General features: G+C 35.7%; 2 protein-coding genes across 2 annotated transcripts; both read left to right on the top strand.

The window, feature by feature from the left end:
* The first annotated feature begins 7 nt into the window (after positions 1–7).
* Positions 8–18760, top strand: LOC106169808 (creatine kinase, flagellar). Its single transcript, XM_087015108.1, has 13 exons — positions 8–215; positions 524–571; positions 1349–1364; positions 3840–3866; positions 5734–5754; positions 11117–11304; positions 11473–11607; positions 11961–12119; positions 15920–16185; positions 16479–16621; positions 17056–17456; positions 17660–18498; positions 18740–18760. The coding sequence occupies exons 1-13, from the start codon at positions 176–178 to the stop codon at positions 18758–18760; spliced, it is 2304 nt and encodes a 767-aa protein (XP_086871234.1). The 5' UTR covers positions 8–175.
* Positions 18761–18982: 222 nt separating this feature from the next.
* On the top strand, positions 18983–22104 carry LOC147760992 (creatine kinase M-type-like). The gene is made up of 3 exons (XM_087015347.1): positions 18983–19173; positions 19555–19940; positions 20314–22104. The coding sequence occupies exons 1-3, from the start codon at positions 18986–18988 to the stop codon at positions 21171–21173; spliced, it is 1434 nt and encodes a 477-aa protein (XP_086871473.1). The 5' UTR covers positions 18983–18985; the 3' UTR covers positions 21174–22104.
* The last annotated feature ends 207 nt before the right edge of the window (positions 22105–22311 follow it).

The following is a 22311-nucleotide window of genomic DNA, read 5'->3' as shown; positions in this document are numbered from 1 at the left end:
AAAAATTGATAGCGCGCATGCGCGGCTTGGAGTCACCTTGGAAACAGTTGAAAGGTAGTGCGCTGGGACCCAAATCACGTTGTTCGGCAAATTTAGTAGAAAGTCTGCAAGGTTATACCATAATTATACCTTTCAATCAGTCAAACACATATTAAGACGCAAACTAGGGCTCAAAATGGGATGTGGAGGCTCAAAAGCGGCGGAAACTTCGCCAAGTAAGTGCCACCATAATTGCACTGCTTCCTCAGCTTTGTACTTTGTCTGCAGCGAGTAAAGCTGGCAGGATTATCTGACGATGCAGCTTGCAGCAGGAATAGAGCTGCACTTCCTGTTTTCGTATTAGCGTTGTACTTTTAATACTAAATATTAGAAACCCCTAGACTTGATATTAATTATGGTGTGTATGCACGCAATTTTTAACTAGCTAGATCTTGCAGGCTATCAGTAATAGCTAGTCGGTAGTGCTCGCTTTACTGTAGTCTGTTGCTCATTAATTATACTAACTTGCATGCTTGTGCCCCAGATAATAACCAGCGGCCTGGTCAAAAACCTCAGGGAAAAGGTCATGCAAGTGAGTTTTATGAAGACATACCAGTGCATTTTATGGAGCCTTTTGTGTTTCGTTCTTGTTGCACTTTCTTCTATAAAAATGTGTGGACTCACCCTCTGAGACTACTGTACGGACGATGCAGCAGAGAGAGCAACCTCAAAATACAGGATTCTGATTTCTTCATTTAAACTTTGCCATTGCCTTTTTACAAGACAAATATGTGCCTTTTTTATCATTTGATTTTCTAGTGCATTCTAGAGTATATTAACTCTTTTTCCGAAACTCATCATTTTTAGCTTCAAAGAACTTTGGTGTTCTTTGTATTGTGCAGGAAAAAATACTTGCATAAGTGCCAGTTCACTTGATTGTTTTCTAGCTCTTTGTTTGTTAATTTTTTGTGCTTCTGAAAAGCTTGCAATGATTCCTTGGACATTGTGGGTTATGCTGTAATTAGACTTCTACATATTTCTCTTGGTATGCCATTATCTTAACATTTTTTTTTCACTCCAATTGAAAATAATTTCTAATAAGCTTGATAATTATCATTAGATCTAGTTTTTATGCTCATAATTTAGCTTGTATCATTTTAATTTGTAAAAAGCAGTGAGTTTAAATCATATAAGCACCTTATCTGGGAGCTAGGACTTATTGTGCATGCAGTATTATATGCCGGGAGAGTTTCCCCTCTGAATGACTGTACAGAAAAGTTTATTTCTTTTATATGACCAATACGATAGTTATTTAGTACTATTAAGTGGTATCAAGTTATTAATATATACACTTTAATTCTTTTTTCAGATCAGAGGAAGGGAGGGTAAGTACCTTTCAAAATTTTATCTACTTAGTTATTAATTTATTATTATTATTATTATTTTTTTTTTTTTTGTAGCATTTATAATGAATCATGTTTAAAGATACTTGATACATTATGGATATGAAATTGTGTGTTGGAAGGATTCAAATGGACCTGGTGAAATATATATGTAGGTTGCAATGAGAAAAAGATGGACCATTGGATCAATAGTCAATATCAGCATGTTTTGTTTTTTGATGAGGTGGTAGGTGATATGGTTTGTCAATTTACAAACATGCATATGAAGACCCACAAAAACACACACACACACACACACACACGCATGCACACATTCATGTGCGTGCGCACACACACACACACACACACACTGTGATTATCTAACCCAAGTTTAAGTGAAGTACCTGTTGATGTATTTGTGATGCATTTTACAGGAGACAAAAACTATCAATCAGATAAAGAACATATACTTCAGTACTTCTCATATGTATGTGTACAACAATTAAGTGTGTACTTAAACACTTGGTATGTTGCTTCCATGTCACTGTTAGGTGCTAGATTTACAGCGTCTGGATCAATTTTCACTTAGCTTTAAGCCAGATTAAGAATGGAAAGGATTAATCTAATAAGACCATCTGGTAAAGCAAGAAAAGAAGAGGACAAGATACAAAGGCTGTCCAAAATGCGGTCGATAATGCTGCCATTTACTTGTTTGTACTTGGTATCTATCTGATAATTGATTGATTTTTGAGGGAGGCATATACTGTTACACTATGTTCCCTGCAGCATGGAGAATAGTCAATAGAGATCTAGGAATTAGGACCTCAGAGCTTTTTTCTCCTTAATTTAGTATTGCTCACTGACCTGGTCTGAGTTTTGGGATATATTTTTAAAAAATTTAGTTTTAAAAATATTATCTCACAAAGTTAGTGATGTTTATATGAAAGGTGGCTTTATTTTTATACCAGGATTATTTTCTGAGCTAGTTTTTTTTTCAAAAATGTTCAATTTCTGTAATTTTGTGTCCACACACACACACACACACACACACACACACATGTAGACATACGCCTGCACACATCTACACCTTGTCTAAGTCTCATTTTCACAAAGAATTCTGATTTACTGTAATTGTAATCATATACTAAGAAATGTGCCCAAGAGTTGATGCTTGAGCACTCCTCAAATACCCTGCCTCTATGAATGGATGCAAATTTACAAAAGCAGCATTTAAATTTTACAAATGCAGCATAATTGTGTAGAATAACACAGCACTGGGTGAACAAAACGTGCCTCAACTACAGCACAATTGATATTACACCTAAAGCAAATATTTTATTGAAAGCCGTGTTGTAATCTACGATAAGGCTGTGACTCAGACTCAGACTTCCCAGGTACGTTTTAATTTATATGCATGTCACATTTGCAGTCTGTGACATTAACTTTTCGGCGTTCAGGCCATGTGGACCGGTCCTAACCAGTATTCACTGGTATGAATAAAAATGTCAATACGACTATTGCATTAATATTGGAAATAATAAGACCTTGATTTTGTCAAACATTGTTACATTTCAGAAAAAAGTCTTTTGAAAAATTTAGATCAAATAAAATTTAATGGCCATGTTCTACCACTTAATTCACTCATTTTGAAAAGTCTACAATGTTATGGTCGAAACAAAATTTTACTGTCTACAGGCAGAGGACCAGAGACTTGCGTTGAGACTGCGTTAGGAAAGGTTGTCATAGCTGGGCCAGTTTGCTTCAATTAAAAAAAAAGGGAAATTTATTAAATCAAATTATGGTGTAGAATTATTGATACATTAATTGTGATCAATGTATTTGACCTGTTTTATTGGCAACAGCAAAAACATTTGTCACTCCTTTCAGTATTAAATATTGTTTAATCATGCTTATCAATGATATTTTAACAATAATTAAGTTAACTTATTATTATTATTAATATTACAATAGATTTTCGACCCACCTCATCTTATTGTAATTATTTTTTATGCCATGGAGCCACTATTTGCTCTACCTAGTAAGTCTACTACACTTGTTTGTCACTTATATTTATACCTCAGGGATAGGAAACACGGAAAAACATGTGTAAATGAAGTCATAAAATTCACTTTTAGTGTTTCCACATTGTTATAGGGGATGATTAATTTGTCAGTTGTGACAAACATGCATGGACTTAAGGCAACTATGTTAAAATCACTTCATTTTTGGTTCAATTTCCATATGTTTTCCATCTATTAGGCTGTGAGTGGAAAAATGGGGTTTTGATAAGCATATACGGGTAGTTATGACAGGTGGTTACAAAAATTAACTTTATCCAATTAAAAAAAAGTGAATGGAACATACAAACACACAGAAATAATTGACACTTGTATAATTCTAAAGTGTTTTTTATTTTTGTCTTTTGTTTGTCTTTTTTTTTGTTTGTTTATTAATATTGTTTTGTTATGATCATTACAGTGACACCAAGCAGGGAGGAGCTAGAGCGTAGGTAGAGGTGGGGATGGACCCCCCACCAAGACATCATATTTCCCATTTAGAAAATAACCTAGATTACATAATCCCAGTACATTTACCCTAGACACAGAATAACATAATTTACATTTCTTTTTTTCTGTAGCTCAGAGAATTAACCCCTGTAGATATTGTATCTACTTCTTGTGGTTATTATATTAGCTGGTAACTTATAACCTTGTAGATGAATGCCATTATTAGATATAGGATAAACCCTTTTCTGAAGACGAGTGGACTTTTGGGATGACAACATTATATTGTGTTTAGAATTGAAAAGAAATAATAATATTATATCATAAAAATAACCTCCTCTCCTCATACCTCTTAGTTAAGAGGTATTAACATTCTACATTATAGCTATAATCTGCATTAACTCTCTTTATGATTTGTGAGCTCTCGTTTATTTACTTAATTTACTTTTTGCCCATAACCCCTCTGACAGTCTGATATTGAAATGGGTGTGTCTGGCGATTAATGTTTCACTGCCGTATAATACAATAGAGCTTTGTCACTTTAAGTTGGTAGAATTGTTCTAATATTTACCCTAGTGTGCTATAACCCCCAAGTTCCATTAACAGAGGTCATGCTAGCATTTTTTTTGTACTGGCTGTATGGCTATTGTTTTAATCACCATATCAACGGGAAATAGGTTTATTACTTTTTAAAAATATATTTTTATGCTCTTCTGGAACCCATAGTATAATGTTATTGAAGACCAATGAGGCAAAGGTATGAGTTTTTTTTTCTTTTTTTTTTTTTTTTTTGGGGGGGGGGGGAGGAATGGTGGCCATTCTCAACATTGAAAATATCTCTTTAATATTTAGTAAAAGAAGCATTGTAGTATCATATTCTGAAATTTAGTGGTAAAACGGTTTAAATTTTTGAAAAAAAATTCAAAGCCGTCCTCAAATATTCCTCAGCATTCAGTAGAAGAATGATGCTTGACTAATATCTTAGCTAGCATGAGTCTTGGCGTGGGTGCATATATGCGTGCGGCTTGAGTATGTTTCACAGCTTGTGATGGACGTTAGACACACTTGAACATCGCACTTGGCTTCATGTCTGAGACACAAGGGAGACTACTAATGTAATATTTATTGATTGCTGCCTTGCCTAATGTGCTTTTCATTCTGTCCAAATTTGGCAATTTGTTATCTGTGATGGCGTAGTGTGGTTGTAGTATGGATCACAAGGAATTCTAATAGACACCCCAAGCTGTGGATGGAATCTAAATTTTATCCTTCCGTGCCTTTTACAGAAATATATTTATTCTTTCTTTCTTTTGAAAAGGTGATTAATCTTTTTGGGGACTTCTTTCTTTTAATATATTTATTGTTCCCTCCTTTTTAAAAGTTGATTTAATAATAATAATAGTCTTTTTAGAGCTTGCTGTTTAAAAGTCATTGTGGCACCAAGATATTCCATTTGACAATAGATCACTTATTAGCCGTATTGGTTTTGCACATTTTTTTCATAATTATTAAAAAAATTACTTTAAATGATTATTTTATTCATTGACAAATATTGTTTAATACACAACTTGCTTAGCATTTGTTTTTGCGTATCATTTTTCATTTCAGATTATTCATATGCATTTGTCAATTTGCTTTCACTGCTTATTGAGTAATTTTACCAAAGCTTATTTGAGTACTTATCAGTATGTTCATTTATAATTCTTAAACTTTATTTTAATTCATTCAAAGTTTCAGTTGCATTAATTATTAACTGCTACAGAAGTTGAGTTTGAATTTCCAATTTCATGGCAGTCCTGTTAGATTTTAAGACTTACAAAAATCAGACCCACATTTAAAACGATATCCTTTTGGTTGCTTTTTTCCAGTGGGCCAGCTGCCAATAAGGAGTATGTATAAACCCTGTGTAATTTAATCCCTTAAGAGATTAGATTAGAACAGACATTCTGATATAGTTGTTCACAAGTTCTGGTTTTCTATCTACACCCTCTTTAGTTTGATAGAAAAAAAAACAGTTTTCCCTCCTTGCACTACACCTAGATGACATTTCAACCTGATGTAAAGGAAAGCAATGATATCCCACTAATTTGTCAAGGAACTTTAAGAGCAGTGGTAGATTAAAAAAATACCGTAGTGGTAATGTAATAGAGATAAGATAATATTAGATAGTCTGGTAGTTAGATAGTGGTTAGAAAAAACTTAGTTATCAGGTATCTAAAGTTATTAACTGTGACATTCGTCAGGTATTTGATAGCACCTCCATTTGAAGCAGATGCACTTACATAATGTATGGATAGTCTTAGATAATTGTATGTAGCTAGAATTGCTGCACCATTGATTATTTATTCAAGATTTGATACAACAACAGCAGAAGAAAATATTCAAATTTAATAGTATATTAAGAAAAGAAATTGATCAAATATTAATATCTGAAAATCCTTATGTACCAAAAGTGAATTTTTTAGAATTATTTGAGTTAATCAGTAATGTGCTATCAAATGCTATCACTTCCAACAACTGTTGTTTTTTTCCGTCACATCTTGACAAACCAGACAATCTTAGTTTGCAAAGAGATAAAAATAATGCCACATCCCTCATTTAGATACTTCTAGGTTATTTCTGCCCAGTGAGATTCCCATATTGAATCAATAGATTTCACAGCTAGTCTGCATTGTATCCCTGTGTAAATTGATCAGCCTAACATCCCTATCTATTTTCCACTAGTACACTCCATAATTTACTTTTAAGATCCCAGGGTAGCACAATCATAAAACACTGAACAGAATATATAGATATAGCTATAGAAGCTCACAACTGATCTCTTGATAGCATATGTAAGTGTGTGGTTATTTTCGAAACGGCAGCGTATATTAAGGCAAACTTTTGTAGTCCAGATGACAAACAGGAACTTTATCATTAAAAACCTGTTTATTGGGGTGTCATCAGAACTATTACCTCATTTTTATCATCTTTTTAAGTCTTCTAGAACTGTCATAATGGTGCTGTAGGAATTTTTTCATCTTTGTTTTAGAGTTCTATTACTGTTTTTGAATGTGAGGCAATGCACAGCTTAATAGGTTTACCCACTCCCCTGTAGTTGTGTAGCTTTTGGTAGATGTGTAAGAGCAATTTTATTATAACTGACTCTGGTAAATAGCTATACATGTATGAATTTTTAGACATAATTTGTATAAACTTTGAAGTAAACTTATAGGTAATGAAAATAGAATTATACAAATGGATAAGTTGAAAAATTAAATACCCAGTGTAGCTGTGTAGCTGTTTTATTTATTTATTTTTATTTTTCATTTCATTATTATTTTATTTTGTTGTTTATATTTTTTTACAAGTGATAAAGCATGCCCAGATAATGAACCAGTCAGGTAATGAATATGAGGAAACTCTAGTTAGAGCTAACTGAGGCAGGAGAGTATTTAGAAAGGTCACACCCTGTACTTGAAGCTGTATATATAGCAGTTTCTTTTGCTGTGGATTCAGTCTAAGTCTTCTCAGATCCTGGATTGTTTTGTTCCCCAAATTCTTGGGATTTGTACCTCATTCTGTCATTTCCCATTTAGTAAGGTCATATCCCACTTTTTGTCCTTCATTTATTTTCTGCTATATCTCAGTCATCATTGTCCCACTTAAATCTGTTTAGTCCCACAATTTTCAGTCATTTTTTACAACGCTCCACCATATCCCATTTGTATTTGCTGTGTACTATAAAATTTTTTTGCCCCATCCCACTTTAATATGTTATGTCTCACTTTATTCTGCCATTTCTCACTTTGTGTCGTCATATCCCACTTAAATCTGTTGTCCCACCCATCTCCCACTTTAATCTGTTGTCCCACTCATCTCCCACTTTGATCTGCTGTATCCCACTTTGATATGATAGTAAATATCCCATTTTTATTGATTTTTGACATTTCAGACATCTTCCCATTTCATATTTCTATTCTTCACTGCAAATTCATATTTTCATTAACTTAAATAACAATATGTACAATGAAGAAAAGATAGCTTATTATCTTTTTTTTTTCGAAAAGATTAACAAAATACCATGTGACAGTGACATACAAGTACACTGGCAGTTCAAGCAACTTTTCACCACAGAAGTTAACATGAGAACAGAATTTATATATAATTTTTTTAGACTGCCTCGATAAGAAATCCACATAGCAGTGTTCCATAGCAAAATCCTCCCAGCTAATATTGATCAATGCCAACAATGCGAAAAGCTTGCCGTATGAAATGACGATGCATTTCCTTGGTTGATTTGTAAGCTGTGGTGAGATCAATGCAGAGTCAATACTTATTAAAATGGTCCCCAAATGTCACTGCAAGATGTTCTCTGTTCTTCCACAAAGCAGCACATAGACGCCTTTGTCTCAGTCTGTCGAGACAGGACGAGATATACAGGAAATGTAAAAGAGCGTGGTGTTTTATTTTTAACACCATTTATTGAATTTTGAATGCTATTAGAGAATAAGAGGCCTAGTAGGTTTTATGTCAGATATTTAATTGATGAGAAGTGGGCTTCCTCCACTGGAATGTTGGATTGGAGAGAGGAAAATGAGGGTTTTAAGTTGTAATATTGAATTTTCTGTCTTCCAAATTACCGTAAATAATAACATGCAGAAATAAGGTTCACTAGAGGGTTTCTTTTTCTTTCTTGATTTGATGAGGTTATTTATTCAGATAAGACTTTAAAGGCCAAATCAACAGAAATTTAGCTGAAGAGAAATTGGAATTTAAGACATGCCATTTTCTTTGGTATAGATAGCATGGTTGTTGCTCACTGGAGCTCATTTGGTGATAATCTGAGCACAGAGTCCCTGAATTAGGTTTGACGAGGATATATTTTTTTAAAAAGAATTCCTATGATTTCTGAAGATCAGAAGATTACAGAAGGGTGTGTGTGTGTGTGTGTGTGTGGGGGGGGGGGGGGGGGGGGGTAACTAGTAGGTTCAAATTTGTCAGTCTTCAAACTTCGATGAAGTGGAATTGTATATTAAAAAAATAGTTGAAGCATTTATTGTTTTTTATAATGGAGGTTAGTTATAGCCATTTTAGTATGAGCTTGGAGCTTGGTGTTACAAGGGGTCATGTCAGGATACATGTTAGGAGAGTTAGATAATATTTCAGTATCATAATATATATAAGCCCTTGTTTTGGCATTGTTTTCTGAATTTTTGGTGTTCAGTAAAACTATGGAAACTACTATTCTTCCTAATAATAATAATAATAATCAGTTTTTAGTGGTTAATTTTTTATCTAAATTGTTATTATGAATCAAATTTACTATAAAATCAACTGGTAGTTTTTTTACCCTTCATGTAAAAATAAATCTTTTTTATTTTTTCCCCCATCAAAAGGCAAATCGATATGCATGAGGTATCAAAGGTTCCGAAGCAAGTACGAAGTACAAAACATTTTTTTTCTAAAAATTTACCCAGCAACTTTTAACAAGCTGAATTAAATATTTACTCCAGTTGTATCAAACATAGGTAATTATGTGGAGCAACCTTGCATAGGTCCATAGCGTTGTTTGTAAACATTGACTTAACAACAAAGACAGCGTATTGATTTATCATTTTTCATGGGGCTGATTACAGTTTGAGTTTGTCCCGTTGGTATGGCGCTGAATGCGGTGACGGGCAATGTTGTATGTTATCTCATTGGTTGACTATGAGATAAGCTTACGTACAGGTGGAGTAGGGAAGTAAACCAAAACGCACCTGTCAAATTTTGTCACACGCAGACTGTGATGTATCCCTACAGACATGGTGTCAAATTAAAAGCCATCGTGATTAAACAAAGTAGCACTGGTATGAGTTACTGTTAATATGCTCCCCAGAGAGTTTTGAATAAAGAAGATAATGAATGGTTTACAAAGCTAACTTCCATTAAAAAACTCATGCGTAACAATTAATACCACACTAGACAAAAAGTTGTATAAGGTAAGGTGAATAGTTTTTAAAGAGACTAATCATGTTTTTACCAGGGAGTCATGGCATTTTGATCCAAGAACCATCAAAGATAGTAGTAGTGAATTAATTTCAAGTAGAAGTATGTAAGTTTAAATAAAAGGTCTGCTAGCTAGTGAATGCACAGAAACCTCTGACAACTTAAAGAATGATATGAATAAAGTCAAAGTTTGACAACCCCTCTAACATTTTGACATGATATACCGTATTTGGGAATGCGTAAAATTTTGTTAAATTTGGTTTATTGTTTTACTGAATTTAGAGCTGAGGGTGGGAAAATGTCATTTGTGCTTCATAAGTAAATGTCACTTTAGCTTGGCAAGGCGAAAAGGTATGATTCATCAAATTGTTTATTTTTTATGTGTAAGTTTACAACCAAACTGCAAATGAGTTATGAAGTAGTGAAATGGAGTGAGTAAATGTTAAACATTTTACACTTTAAAGTAATTATTATTAAAATAATAGGACATACATAAATATAAAAGGGACCTGATGGATTATGACTTTGTAAAATAAGTACTAGTATTATTATTTCTTTTATATTTTTGTTATGTTGAAATATGCAAGCTAATTTTAAAATGTGGCAAACATTTTATAAGCTAACATGATAAGCCTGAAATGTGGTGGGCATTTATTTATTTGTTTTTATTTTTATTTATTTATTTACGGATCTCACGAATATTTTGTAACATTATACTGATGTGACCATGTAAATTAGGTCAGTTGTGAAAGCTACGGATATGTTAGTTGAGAGAGCCATTGAAAGTCTGGGTTGTGACATTGTCTTCATATTCTCTTGTTGTGCAATGTTAGGTACTTAAGGAAATGCAGTTGTATTAGATTAACATTTCATGATTTGTGGTCCTGTTACTATCCTTACTTCTTACTCCTTTTTGTATAGTCTCCCACCAGTGTGTTTATAAGAACCATTATCTTTTTAAATATATTTTTATGAACACAGGCATGTTTAAATTTCTAATTCTGGAAAGATTCAGATTACTTACCTGTCAAAATGTCAAGTTATACCTGAAATGATGATTCTAAAATTGATTCTAAGATAACCTCACTCCTCTTTTTTCAGGAGATTTGACTCCCAGATAAAACAATATTTAATTATTTGTAGAGGTGATCATATACTGCAAACATTAAGATTTTTTTTTTACTTTTTTTATTTATATATTTATTTATTTGTAAAACAGGACCTATATTTGGATGACACATTTAAAACTTTAAAACATAAACCAATTCTTTTGAATTCTAGAAAAGTGGACCCCAGCACCTTGCCTAACTACCCAGAACTCAGCAAGCATAACAATTGGATGGCAAAATGCCTCACACCAGAGACCTTTGCCGCTCTTCAGGACCTCAAAACACCTGCTGGTTACACCCTGGACGAGGTCATCCAGACTGGAGTGGACAACCCTGGACATCCTTTTATCTATACAGTGGGTCAGTGAAGCTCTCTCTCTCTCTCTCTCTCTCTCTCTCTCTCTCTCTCTCTCTCTCTCTCTCTCTCTCTCTCTCTCAGCATCATTTATTTACATTTATACTAGTTTTATAGATAATAAATGTGGGTTTTTATATATTTTATATGACTTATATGTAATATAACTACAGGTTGTGTGGCTGGTGATGAGGAGTCTTATGACACCTTCGCAGAACTATTTGACCCAGTTATTGAAGGGCGTCATGGCGGCTACAAGAAGAGCGCCAAGCACAAGACTGACTTAGATGCATCCAAAATCATTGGAGGTGAGTGTAAGATTAGTAGTGTACCTCTTTGTTTTGGTCAAAAGAGATTTATTTTTAACACAGTTTTAAAAAATGGCATGTTGAAAATTTGTTCTATAGTATCAGTGTTTTTTTATCATATTAAACTTTTTTGATATTTGAGTATTCAACTAAAATTCTGATTTTATGTTGCTGTATTCCTAAGTTAGATTTGTAAATCATATGCCAAACATAGTAGCAAATTTGCAAAGAAAGATTTCATAGAATTTTGTGTAAGTGTATCAGCTGAGAATTTCAATTTATATTTATTTTTACATTTTATAAAACATAAAGTCAAGGCCAACTTTAAATACCCATCTGTTTTTCTAACCTAGGAGAAAACTTGGACCCAGCCTACGTGTTCTCTGTGCGCGTGCGTACTGGACGCAGTGTGCGTGGCTACTCCTTGCCTCCGTTCTGTACACGTGCAGAGAGACGCGACGTGGAGAAGATTCTGTGTGATGCCTTAGACACACTAGAGGGCCCTCTCAAAGGTACATGTCTTTTTTTTTTCAAAATTTATTTTTCTTATCTCTGATACCATTGTATCCTATTTTTGACCTGGAAATATATACTATTGACTATCAGAGTTATCTTTGGTATTAAATGATTAAACTTTACATAAACCTTGTTAATAGATATCATTGATGTGTAAGTTTTATCACTGAATTTGTTTATTTATTTATTTATTCAACCATCACTATTATCCAATTATATAATTCACTATTTCGATAAGGCATCTTATAAATCATTTACAACAGGAACAAAGAATTATGACATTTTTATGTACAGACACAGATGTGTCTGTACATATAGCCATCATCTGCGTCTGTCGTCGCCGTCGTCGCCGTCGTCGCCGTCGGCGCCGTCGTGCACTTTTACCGATAACACGATAAGTGGAACACCGTTTTTGCTTTTGGCTTGAAACTTACAGAACTGGTGAATATTCATAATACGCAGGTCAAGTTCGAAAATCAGCATGATCGGGTCACTTTTAGGGGATTTATGCTGTTTTTTCACTTTTTTCAGCATATATGCAGCACCGATAACACTATAAGTGGAAAACCATTTTACCTTTTGACTTGAAACTTACAGAACTGATGAATATTCATAATACGCAGGTCAAGTTCGAAAATCAGCATGATCGGGTCACTTATAGGTAATTTATGCTGTTTTTTCACTTTTTTCAGCATATATGCAGCACCGATAACACGATAAGTGGAAAACCGTTTTACTTTTTGACTTGAAACTTACAGAACTGATGAATATTCATAATACGCAGGTCAAGTTCGAAAATCAGCATGATTGGGCTATTTTGAGGGAATTTATGCTGTTTTTTCACTATTTTCAATATAAATGCAACACTGATAACACAATATAAGAAAAACGGATTGGCCAATTGTAATTATACTCACAGGAGTGGTCAATCTTACTAAAACGCAGGTTGAGTTCGAAAATCAGCATAATCGGGCCATTATTTTAGAAGTTATACTGTTTTTTTCACATTTCCTCAGATTCAATTCTTAAGCATGTTAACAGTCTCATTATTGAACTAATAAGATACGTAAAAGTGTTTGTTTGACATTTCCTGCATCTTTACAACATTGTTAGTTGATTTTGTAAAAATGATGGTAAACTTGTTATCATGTATTGTGTAATAAAGTGTCAAAAATGGAAATAAACTCATATCATTGCAGTTTTTCAGATGCATTCATCCACTATGTTCAGAATCTCAGAATGGAGGAAGTTGGACATTTAACACTGTTCTATTGATACTTTTCCCATCTCATCAATTTTCTTCATTGGTCATATAAAAATGGCAGTAAACTGTTTATTTTGTTTTATGTTAAAAAAGTGTTAAAAATGGAAATAAACCCATTTCAGAACAGTGCTGTCTTGTTTACATTTTGGCATTTTCAATATGTGACTTTGAAGTTCCATGGGCCTGAAGACTTTTGCTAGTTACATTTTCTGAATAACCATGATACTAATATTTTATAATTAAAAATTGATGGTCATTATGCTGTAAAACATTATGTAATATTGCATCAAAATTTGAAGAAACCCCTATTTTGGGCAGTGCTCCCATGATGACCATTTAAGGAAAATCATGTCACTTACTGTTCTCAAACTTACAGGAAAGAAACATGGGACTAAAATACAGCTTCAGTAGGCAATGCAGTCTGTTTGGTAAATTTTTCTGGCAATTAAACAGTTTTTTGTGAAAATTTAATTTTTCACATATTGGCATTTCCAAGGTGTGACTTAGAACCTCCATGGGCTTGAAGACCCATGCTAGTCACATTTTGTGAAAATCCATGACACTTATATTTAATTATTAAAAATCGATGGTCAGTATGCTGTTAAGCATTATGTAATGTTGCATCAAAATAGAAGAAAACACAATTTTTGGTGCTGCTGCCTTGATGACCATTATGGGAAAACCGTGTTACTTATGACTGTCAAACTTTCAAAAAAGAAACACAGGACTTAAATGCAGCCTGAGTTAGAAAAGCAGTCTAATTGGCTTCTTTTTCTGGAAGTTATACATTTTAGTGTAATATTCATTATCTTTTTGGCATATTCATTGTGGGACTCGGAGCTCCCATGGACATGAAGCCAAATGGTAATCATATTTTCTACATGTCCATCCTATTTATAGTCAATAAACAAAAATTGGTGATAATAATTCTCTAATTTATTATGTAATGTTACATCAAAATTGACAACAATCTTTTTGCACTGCTACTGCAAACATTATGAAAAGAAAACTGTGCTACTTATTATAATTTTAAACTTACAAGTACGATTTTTAGGATTGGCCTTCAGCTCATGAGAAAACCAGCTCTATTGGATTATCATGTTTATTGTATTTATGCATTTTTTGTGAAATTTTCATTTTTCTCATTCTGGCACTTTCTAAGTATAAACTTGAACTCTGATGGGCCTGGAGCCTTATGCTTTTACTTTCGTCTGTGTTACCTGTTGTGCATAAGTTGATGTTGACTGTGCAGTTAAACATAATGTATTATTGCATCAGGATTGGTAGTCTCCTATTTTGGGCATTATGGTTTTGTGCTTTTCTTAAGGTGTGACTTATGGGCCTGAAGACCTTTGAGTGGGTCAGTCTGTAAATTACCCTTGGGTATCACTAGATTAATTTCAGAGTTATAAAGTCATTTGCTTTAATAGGCCATTAAATGAGATTACGTAAAGCACACTTGTTGATATTTCCCTGTAAACTCCCAAAGGTAAAGCTCTCTGCTAGATTAATAATAAGGAAGCAGTGATAATTATGCAGGTAAATTTTGTTTAATATTGCAAATAAGTTAGTTATATATATATATATATATATATATATATATATATATATATATATATATATATATATATATATATATATATCAAACTGGAAGATTAAATGTTTGAATAGCATCTTCATTGGAATTATATTTACCTCAAGCTCTGCCAAGGGGGTTATATTTTCACCCCTGTTTGTCTGTCATCCACATAACACAAAAAGTTATGGACCAATTTTGCAGAAATTTTCAGGAACTGTCGGAAGTGGGCCAAAGAGGACAATGATTAATTTTTGGTGGTGGTCCGGATCAATAATCAATCAATTATCAATAATAATCAACAATTGCTGCCTTGGCAGAGGTCTGCACTCTCAAAGTGCTTTTCTAGTTTTGTTGTTTTCCTTTATAATTTTTTCTCAAACACTTGCATTTGTGACTTTTAACTCTCATCTGCCTGGGGCTCTGCACATTTTCTGTATTTCTACATAAGCAGTTGTATTGTTTTTTATGTCTTTAAACATTATGTAATATTATTTTATGCACTGTCATCATTTTTCAAATATTGAGACTTTCATAATGTGAATTTGAACTCTCATGGTCCTGAAACTGTAATCTTATTGAAGGGGTGGATTGAGACCATCTTCTGGGTCTTCCGGAAGACAGTCAGGTTATTAACTTTATATTGACTGGTATCTATTTTTTTCTGTTGGAAGACCATCAAAATGGAGGATGGATCAACATAGATACTTTGTAATACTGTCAGAAAATACCTCTGGGTCTGCTCCTGTTATTGACCATGTTACCCGTTGTGCAAGATTAAAATTCAGTGTTGACTGACAGTGCTATTATAAGCATTATTTATTATTGCATCAAAATTGACAAAATGACCTTTTTTGCATCTTTATTTTCTGTTTTTTGTCTGTACATTTGACAGCTTTGCTGCCTTGTTTAGAAATTTAATGCTTGATAAAACTTAACTTTTTTCCTTTCCCCAGGGACATACTACCCCTTGACTGGCATGTCAGAGGAAACCCAAGAACAGTTGATCAACGACCACTTCCTGTTCGACAAGCCAGTATCACCTCTCCTTCTGTCCTCTGGAATGGGACGTGATTGGCCCGACGCTCGCGGCATCTGGCATAACGAGGCCAAGAACTTCTTGGTCTGGGTGAATGAGGAGGACCACTGCCGTGTGATCTCCATGGAGAAGGGAGGCAACATGAAGGCTGTGTTTGAACGCTTCTGTGATGGACTGAAGAAGGTATTTTTTTCTTCAAATACTTTACTTCAAATACTATGTTCCATAGCATTTTCTATACTTCATACCTCCCTATGAGCTTAAACAATTATATATGTAATTTAAGCCTTCTTATAATCAAACTGAAGGTTAAAAGTACCATGGACAAGAAAAACCTTTAAATCTTTTGAAATTTCCATTATTCAATTCTGTAATGTTTGTTATAGATTGGTTAATTTAAAGGAAAATATCAAAATTACTAGTGGTTGCATATCAAAGTCTGAATTTAACCAATCATTCACATCATCTCTCCACAGGTTGAAAGTGCCATGGAGAAGCAAAACTACCAGTTTATGTGGAATGAACACCTTGGCTTTGTGCTCACCTGCCCCTCCAACCTGGGCACGGGACTGCGTGCAGGTGTGCATGCAAAACTGGAGTTACTCAGCAAGGACGCAAGGTATGTGAGTGTGTGCTACAACATGGGATTATTTATATAATATAAAACTTTGTACGTTGTTTTTTACGTTTAAAAGTTTGTCAATATTTAAATGATATGACTGTGTCCACTTCATATAATTGAAGCATTTGCTTATTAAGTTTGTTATTGTTTCCTTTTTAAAGATTTAACAAGAGAAATGTGCTCATCGTTGTTGAGGCATGAGTCTAATTGTTTTAGATTAAGCATAGATAATAGCATAACAATAGATAGTGGTCATCTTTTCAAAATTGTCCTCTTGAAACTGTAATTTTTGTTATTAAATAATTCCGAACATTTGTTGTTAAAGAATGCCATTTAGAAGTGTCATTGATTTAAATATCTGTTCCTTAGGGAAACATGAAACAATATCTCCTCATAAATGAATTAAAAGTTGTATTGTCATTGACCATCAGGTTTGATGACATCTTGAAAACCCTGCGCCTCCAGAAACGCGGGACCGGTGGTGTGGACACAGCAGCTCAGGGAGGCGTCTTTGACATCTCCAACCTCGATCGTCTGGGCAAGTCCGAAGTAGAGCTTGTCCAGATGGTCATCAATGGTGTTGACCTCCTGGTCCAAATGGAGAAGGCTCTTCAAGCAGGCAACAGCATCGACGAGCTGATTCCTCTTGGTTGCTACAGACCCGAAGGAAACTTCCCCGATTTGTCTTGTCATAACAACTGGATGGCGCGCTGTCTCACCCCCGCCATCTTTGAAAGTTTGAAGGACAAGAAGACGGCCACTGGTTTCACTCTTGACCAGGCCATCCAGACTGGAGTGGACAACCCTGGACATCCTTTCATATATACAGTGGGTAAGTAATGCTGTTTGGTTTATAAGCTATGGGATCTTAATATTAAAAGGGTGTCTTCCGTCATATAGTAATTGTGGCACTAGTTATATATTTTTAATGAAATTATTATTGAATTGATTTAATTAATTTTAATTATCATCAATATTTTATATGTCCTTTGCATTATTGAAAATGTTAACAGCAATACGTTCACTTTGTTTCAGGTTGTGTGGCTGGTGATGAGGAGACGTACGAAACCTTCGCTGAACTCTTCGACCCTGTCATTGAAAAGCGTCACAACGGCTACACCAAGGACATGAAGCACAAGACCGATCTCAACCCCTTCAACTTGGAGGGCGGACATGACCTGGATGAAAAATACGTCCTGTCTTGTCGCGTACGCACTGGCCGTTCCATCAAGGGCTACTGCCTCCCTCCTCACTGTTGTAGATCTGAGCGCCGTGCTGTCGAGAAGTTGTTAAAGGATGCTTTGGATTCAATGGAAGGCGAGTTTAAGGGCCAGTACTACCCCCTGAATAACATGACAGAGGCACAACAACAGCAGCTGATTGATGACCACTTCCTGTTCGACAAACCTGTCTCTCCTCTCCTTCTGTCCTCCGGAATGGGCCGTGACTGGCCCGACGGTCGTGGCATCTGGCACAACGAGCTGAAGAACTTCTTGGTCTGGGTGAACGAGGAAGACCACATGCGCATTATCTCGATGGAGAAGGGAGGCAACATGAAGAGGGTCTTCACCAGGTTCTGCGAGGGTCTGAATAAGACGGAGGAGCTGATCAAGGGGAAGGATAAGGGATTCATGTGGAATGAGCACCTGGGCTACATCCTCACCTGCCCAAGCAATCTGGGCACTGGGCTCCGCGCTGGTGTACACATACGCTTGACCAAGCTGTCCACCCACGAGAGGTTCCCACACATCCTGGAGGCCCTGCGTCTGCAGAAGCGTGGTACAGGAGGCGTGGACACAGCAGCCACTGGAGGTATCTTTGATGTCTCTAACCTGGACAGGCTCGGCTTCTCTGAGGTGGAACTGGTACAGAAGGTGAGCTCAACTCTGCTCTTTGTGATTTATTTATTATTTATTAATTAATTTATTATTATTGTTATTTTTTAATTTTTTATTTTATTATTTTGTTTTGGTGAATGGTATGATAGAATTGCCGATATGGTAATTTGTCAACAGTACACATCCCCATAGGCAATGAAGGAGGGGGGGGGTATTTTGCCTAAAAGAGGTCCATTGTGAATTAAATTTTGATCCAAGATCTATGCCATATCTCAAGTTAGGTCAACAAAAGGGTTAAAAAGGTACCTTTTTCTGAAAAAGGAAGTGGATGTATGGCTACAGGCCTGGTACAGGTGCATATGTGCACAGAAATCACATTTTAACACCAACCTTTTACCAAAACTGCATTGCATTACAATTCACCTACAGTTCAGCAAGATGAAACTTTCTCTCAGTGTTCATCTGTTAAACCATCAATCTCTCCTCTCTCCAGGTGGTGAGCGGTGTTCAGCTGCTGATTGAGATGGAGAAGAAGCTGGAGAAGGGCCAGGCCATTGACGACCTGTTCCCAGCAGGCATGCCAGAGGTGAAGAAAGAGGAGGCCAAGTCCCAGAAACCCTACAGAGCCACAGTGTTCTCTTCCAACTTCCCAGACCTGTCCAAGCACAACAACTGGATGGCTAAGTGTATCCACAAGGAGATGTATGACAGGTGAGTTACATGCTTGTGTGTTTGCGTGCATGCTTATGTGTGTGCTTGAGTGCATTCTAAGTGTATCCACAAGGAGATGTATGATAGGTGAGTTACATGCTTGGGTGTGTGCTTGCATGCTAAGCGTATGAACGTGCAGGAGAAGATGTATAAAAGGTTTGTTCTGGGGGAGTGCATGACAATTTGCGGTTAACATTAATGAAAAATAAATAAATGAAAATAATTGTCATACAATATGCATAAATGCTGTAAATTAAAAGAAAAGTCTTGGACATTTCTTAAGTTTTTTTTTTTTAATAGTGACATGAGTCTAAGGCGTTCTATTATTATTTGGTAGTTAATGGACGTGAAAATAAAGGCCTCTTTCAAATCGTGTTTCAGACTGAGCAAGTTGAAGACCAAGATGGGGGTCACTCTGGACAAGAACATCCAGACAGGAGTGGACAACCCTGGTCACCCCTTTATCTACACAGTGGGGGCAGTCGCCGGAGACGAGGAAAGCTACCAGCTTTTCGCCGAGTTGTTTGATCCAATTATTGAGAACAGACACAACGGTTATACAAAGGCGATGAAACACAAGACTGATCTCGACTCTTCTAAACTTACTGGAGGTGACTTCGATCCTGAGTACGTGCTCTCTTCCCGTGTGCGCACTGGGCGTAGTATCCGTGGGTTCCGCCTGCCACCATGCACAAACCGTGCTGAGCGCCGTGCAGTGGAGAAGATTGTTACCACTGCTCTGGGCACCTTTGATGGGCCGTATCAGGGTACGTTGTGACGTGTATAATGTGAAGTGTGTGAGATTTGAATGTGCTAAATAAATTCAATTTCAAGTTGTATACATTTTCCAAAATTTTCAAAGAAAGGGATGAAAAAAAAACTGGTTAAAAAAGGTAGATCCTTTCTAAAAAGACCTGTTTTCAAGAGAAAAGTATGAAGCATTGCCTTTTTGTGAAAAAAAGTTACTTTAAGTCATTTTATTAAAATGGGTTCTATCCTTTATTTTAATCATAAAAAATCTGTTTAGTCTATTTTTTATTTTTTTAAAAAAATCACATGTACTCTCTTAAGATTTACTGCTGGTTTAATGATCATTTTCTCTCTCTTCTGAAGTATAACTTGCCACTTGTTTCCTTACAGGCAAATATTACCCCCTGGCTGGCATGACTGAAGAGGAACAGGAGCAACTCATCAATGATCACTTCCTCTTCGACAAACCAGTCTCTCCTCTCCTCCTGTCTTCAGGAATGGCACGCGACTGGCCAGATGCTCGTGGCATTTGGCACAATGATGCCAAGAACTTCTTGGTCTGGGTGAATGAAGAAGACCACATGCGCATTATCTCAATGGAGAAGGGAGGCAACATCAAGGCTGTATTTGACCGTTTCTGTGAGGGTCTGCAGAAGTTCGAGGCCGCCATGAAGAAGCAGAAGCACAGTTTCATGTGGAACGAGCACCTCGGGTTCGTGCTCACCTGCCCCAGCAATCTCGGCACAGGTATTCGTGCGGGCGTGCACGTCAAGCTCCCCAAGATGGCTGAAGAGCCTCGTTTTGGCGACATCCTCAAGGCACTCAGGTTACAGAAACGTGGCACCGGTGGTGTTGACACCGCTGCCGTGGGCGGAATCTTCGACATCTCCAATCTCGACCGATTGGGATTCTCTGAAGTTGAACTGGTGCAGCAAGTATGTGATGGCGTGAACTGCCTGGTTGAGATGGAAAAGAGGCTGGAGAAAGGGGAACCCATCGATGACATCTTACCAAAATCTATGAGACCAGAGGCACCTGCCCAAACACCAGCAGCTGAGACAGCTGAACAAACTCCCGCCGCAGAAGAACAGGCACCAGCCACCGAACAAGCACCAGCCGAGGAACAGGCACCAGCAGAGGATGGCGCCGCTGCTGAAGCCGAGAATAAAGATGAAGGAGCAGCGCCAGCAGAGCAAAAACCAGCTGAAGAAGACAAGAAAGAGGGAGAAAGTGCACCAGCAGAATCCTAAAATATCGCATTCTCAGCTTGAAGACTTTATGATTGCCCAAAAATATTGCCTTTGATTGGTTTTTGTATCTTAGATATTCCACAAACAATTCAGATTTGGATTTGTCACTTGGGAAAATTCATCTAAAGACTAACACCCTACAAATTTACTGTGTGCTATTTTCAGCTATTTATAAACATGGCATTCTAGTGGAATAAAAGATACTGATCTAGCAGGACCAATACCATTTGAATGTAGAACCTTCACAAAAAGACATCTGATAGAAATAAGCCAGCAAGCGATAGCTGTACCCTTACTACCGTCTATTATAGTAGAAAGGGATCAGTTCATCATAATATTGTTCAGCACAAATACAGCCCTTAATGAAATATATCTTGTTGCAGATTCCCATTTAATTTTCTTTTCCCATATTTATTATTTATCGCTTAAAGCTGGGATGTCTCTTAGCTTCAGAACTTCAAGTGAGGATGGTAACCATTGCTTGCCACTGAAAAAGGCATATTTTTTTTTGCTTAACCGTCACTAGTTTTTACTTGCCTGTTATTAACAAGTTTTCCATCTATGCATATTTTGTACATAAAATACACGTCATGTTTGTGTTTGTTTTTTGATGGGGTAAATTATTTGATCATATTTAATATGTCGAGTTGAGGTACAAGTTTTAAATGAGTAGTGAATAGAGAGGCCAAATCAATGTAAATGACTTGATATTTATAAAGAAAGTGTCTTATGCATATAATGATACTAAATCAATTTTTTTGACTTTGCTGTCTCATCACAATTGATAATTTTGCTTTATCCAAGCACTTAAATGTTTATTATGAAGCGTTGGTTAACTTTGTAAGGTAAACATTCCTTATGTTGTCAAGACAAACATTCTTGTACAGTGAACTGGGCTTTTTTGTGAATAAAGAGTGAAGTTTTTTGTGAATGTTGTGTTTTTTGTTGTTTTTTTTTTTACCAATTATCAATGAGGGTGAAAAAGGTTTATAAGTTAACAATCATTTTACAAAGTAGGCAAAAGGGTAAAATATCTGTATAATCATTAAATCTACCATGTGAGAGGAGAGAGGAAAAGGTATCTTTGCCAAAATAATCAAGCAAATAATTTTTTTTGTAAAAAATACTCCAATCATGT

Source organism: Lingula anatina, chromosome 6, assembly GCF_051362555.1.
Source record: "Lingula anatina isolate TDL-2025a chromosome 6, LinAna3.0, whole genome shotgun sequence".
NCBI lineage: Eukaryota > Metazoa > Brachiopoda > Lingulata > Lingulida > Lingulidae > Lingula > Lingula anatina.
Note: the sequence above shows the minus strand (reverse complement) of the source record. Positions and strands in the feature narration are given on the sequence as shown.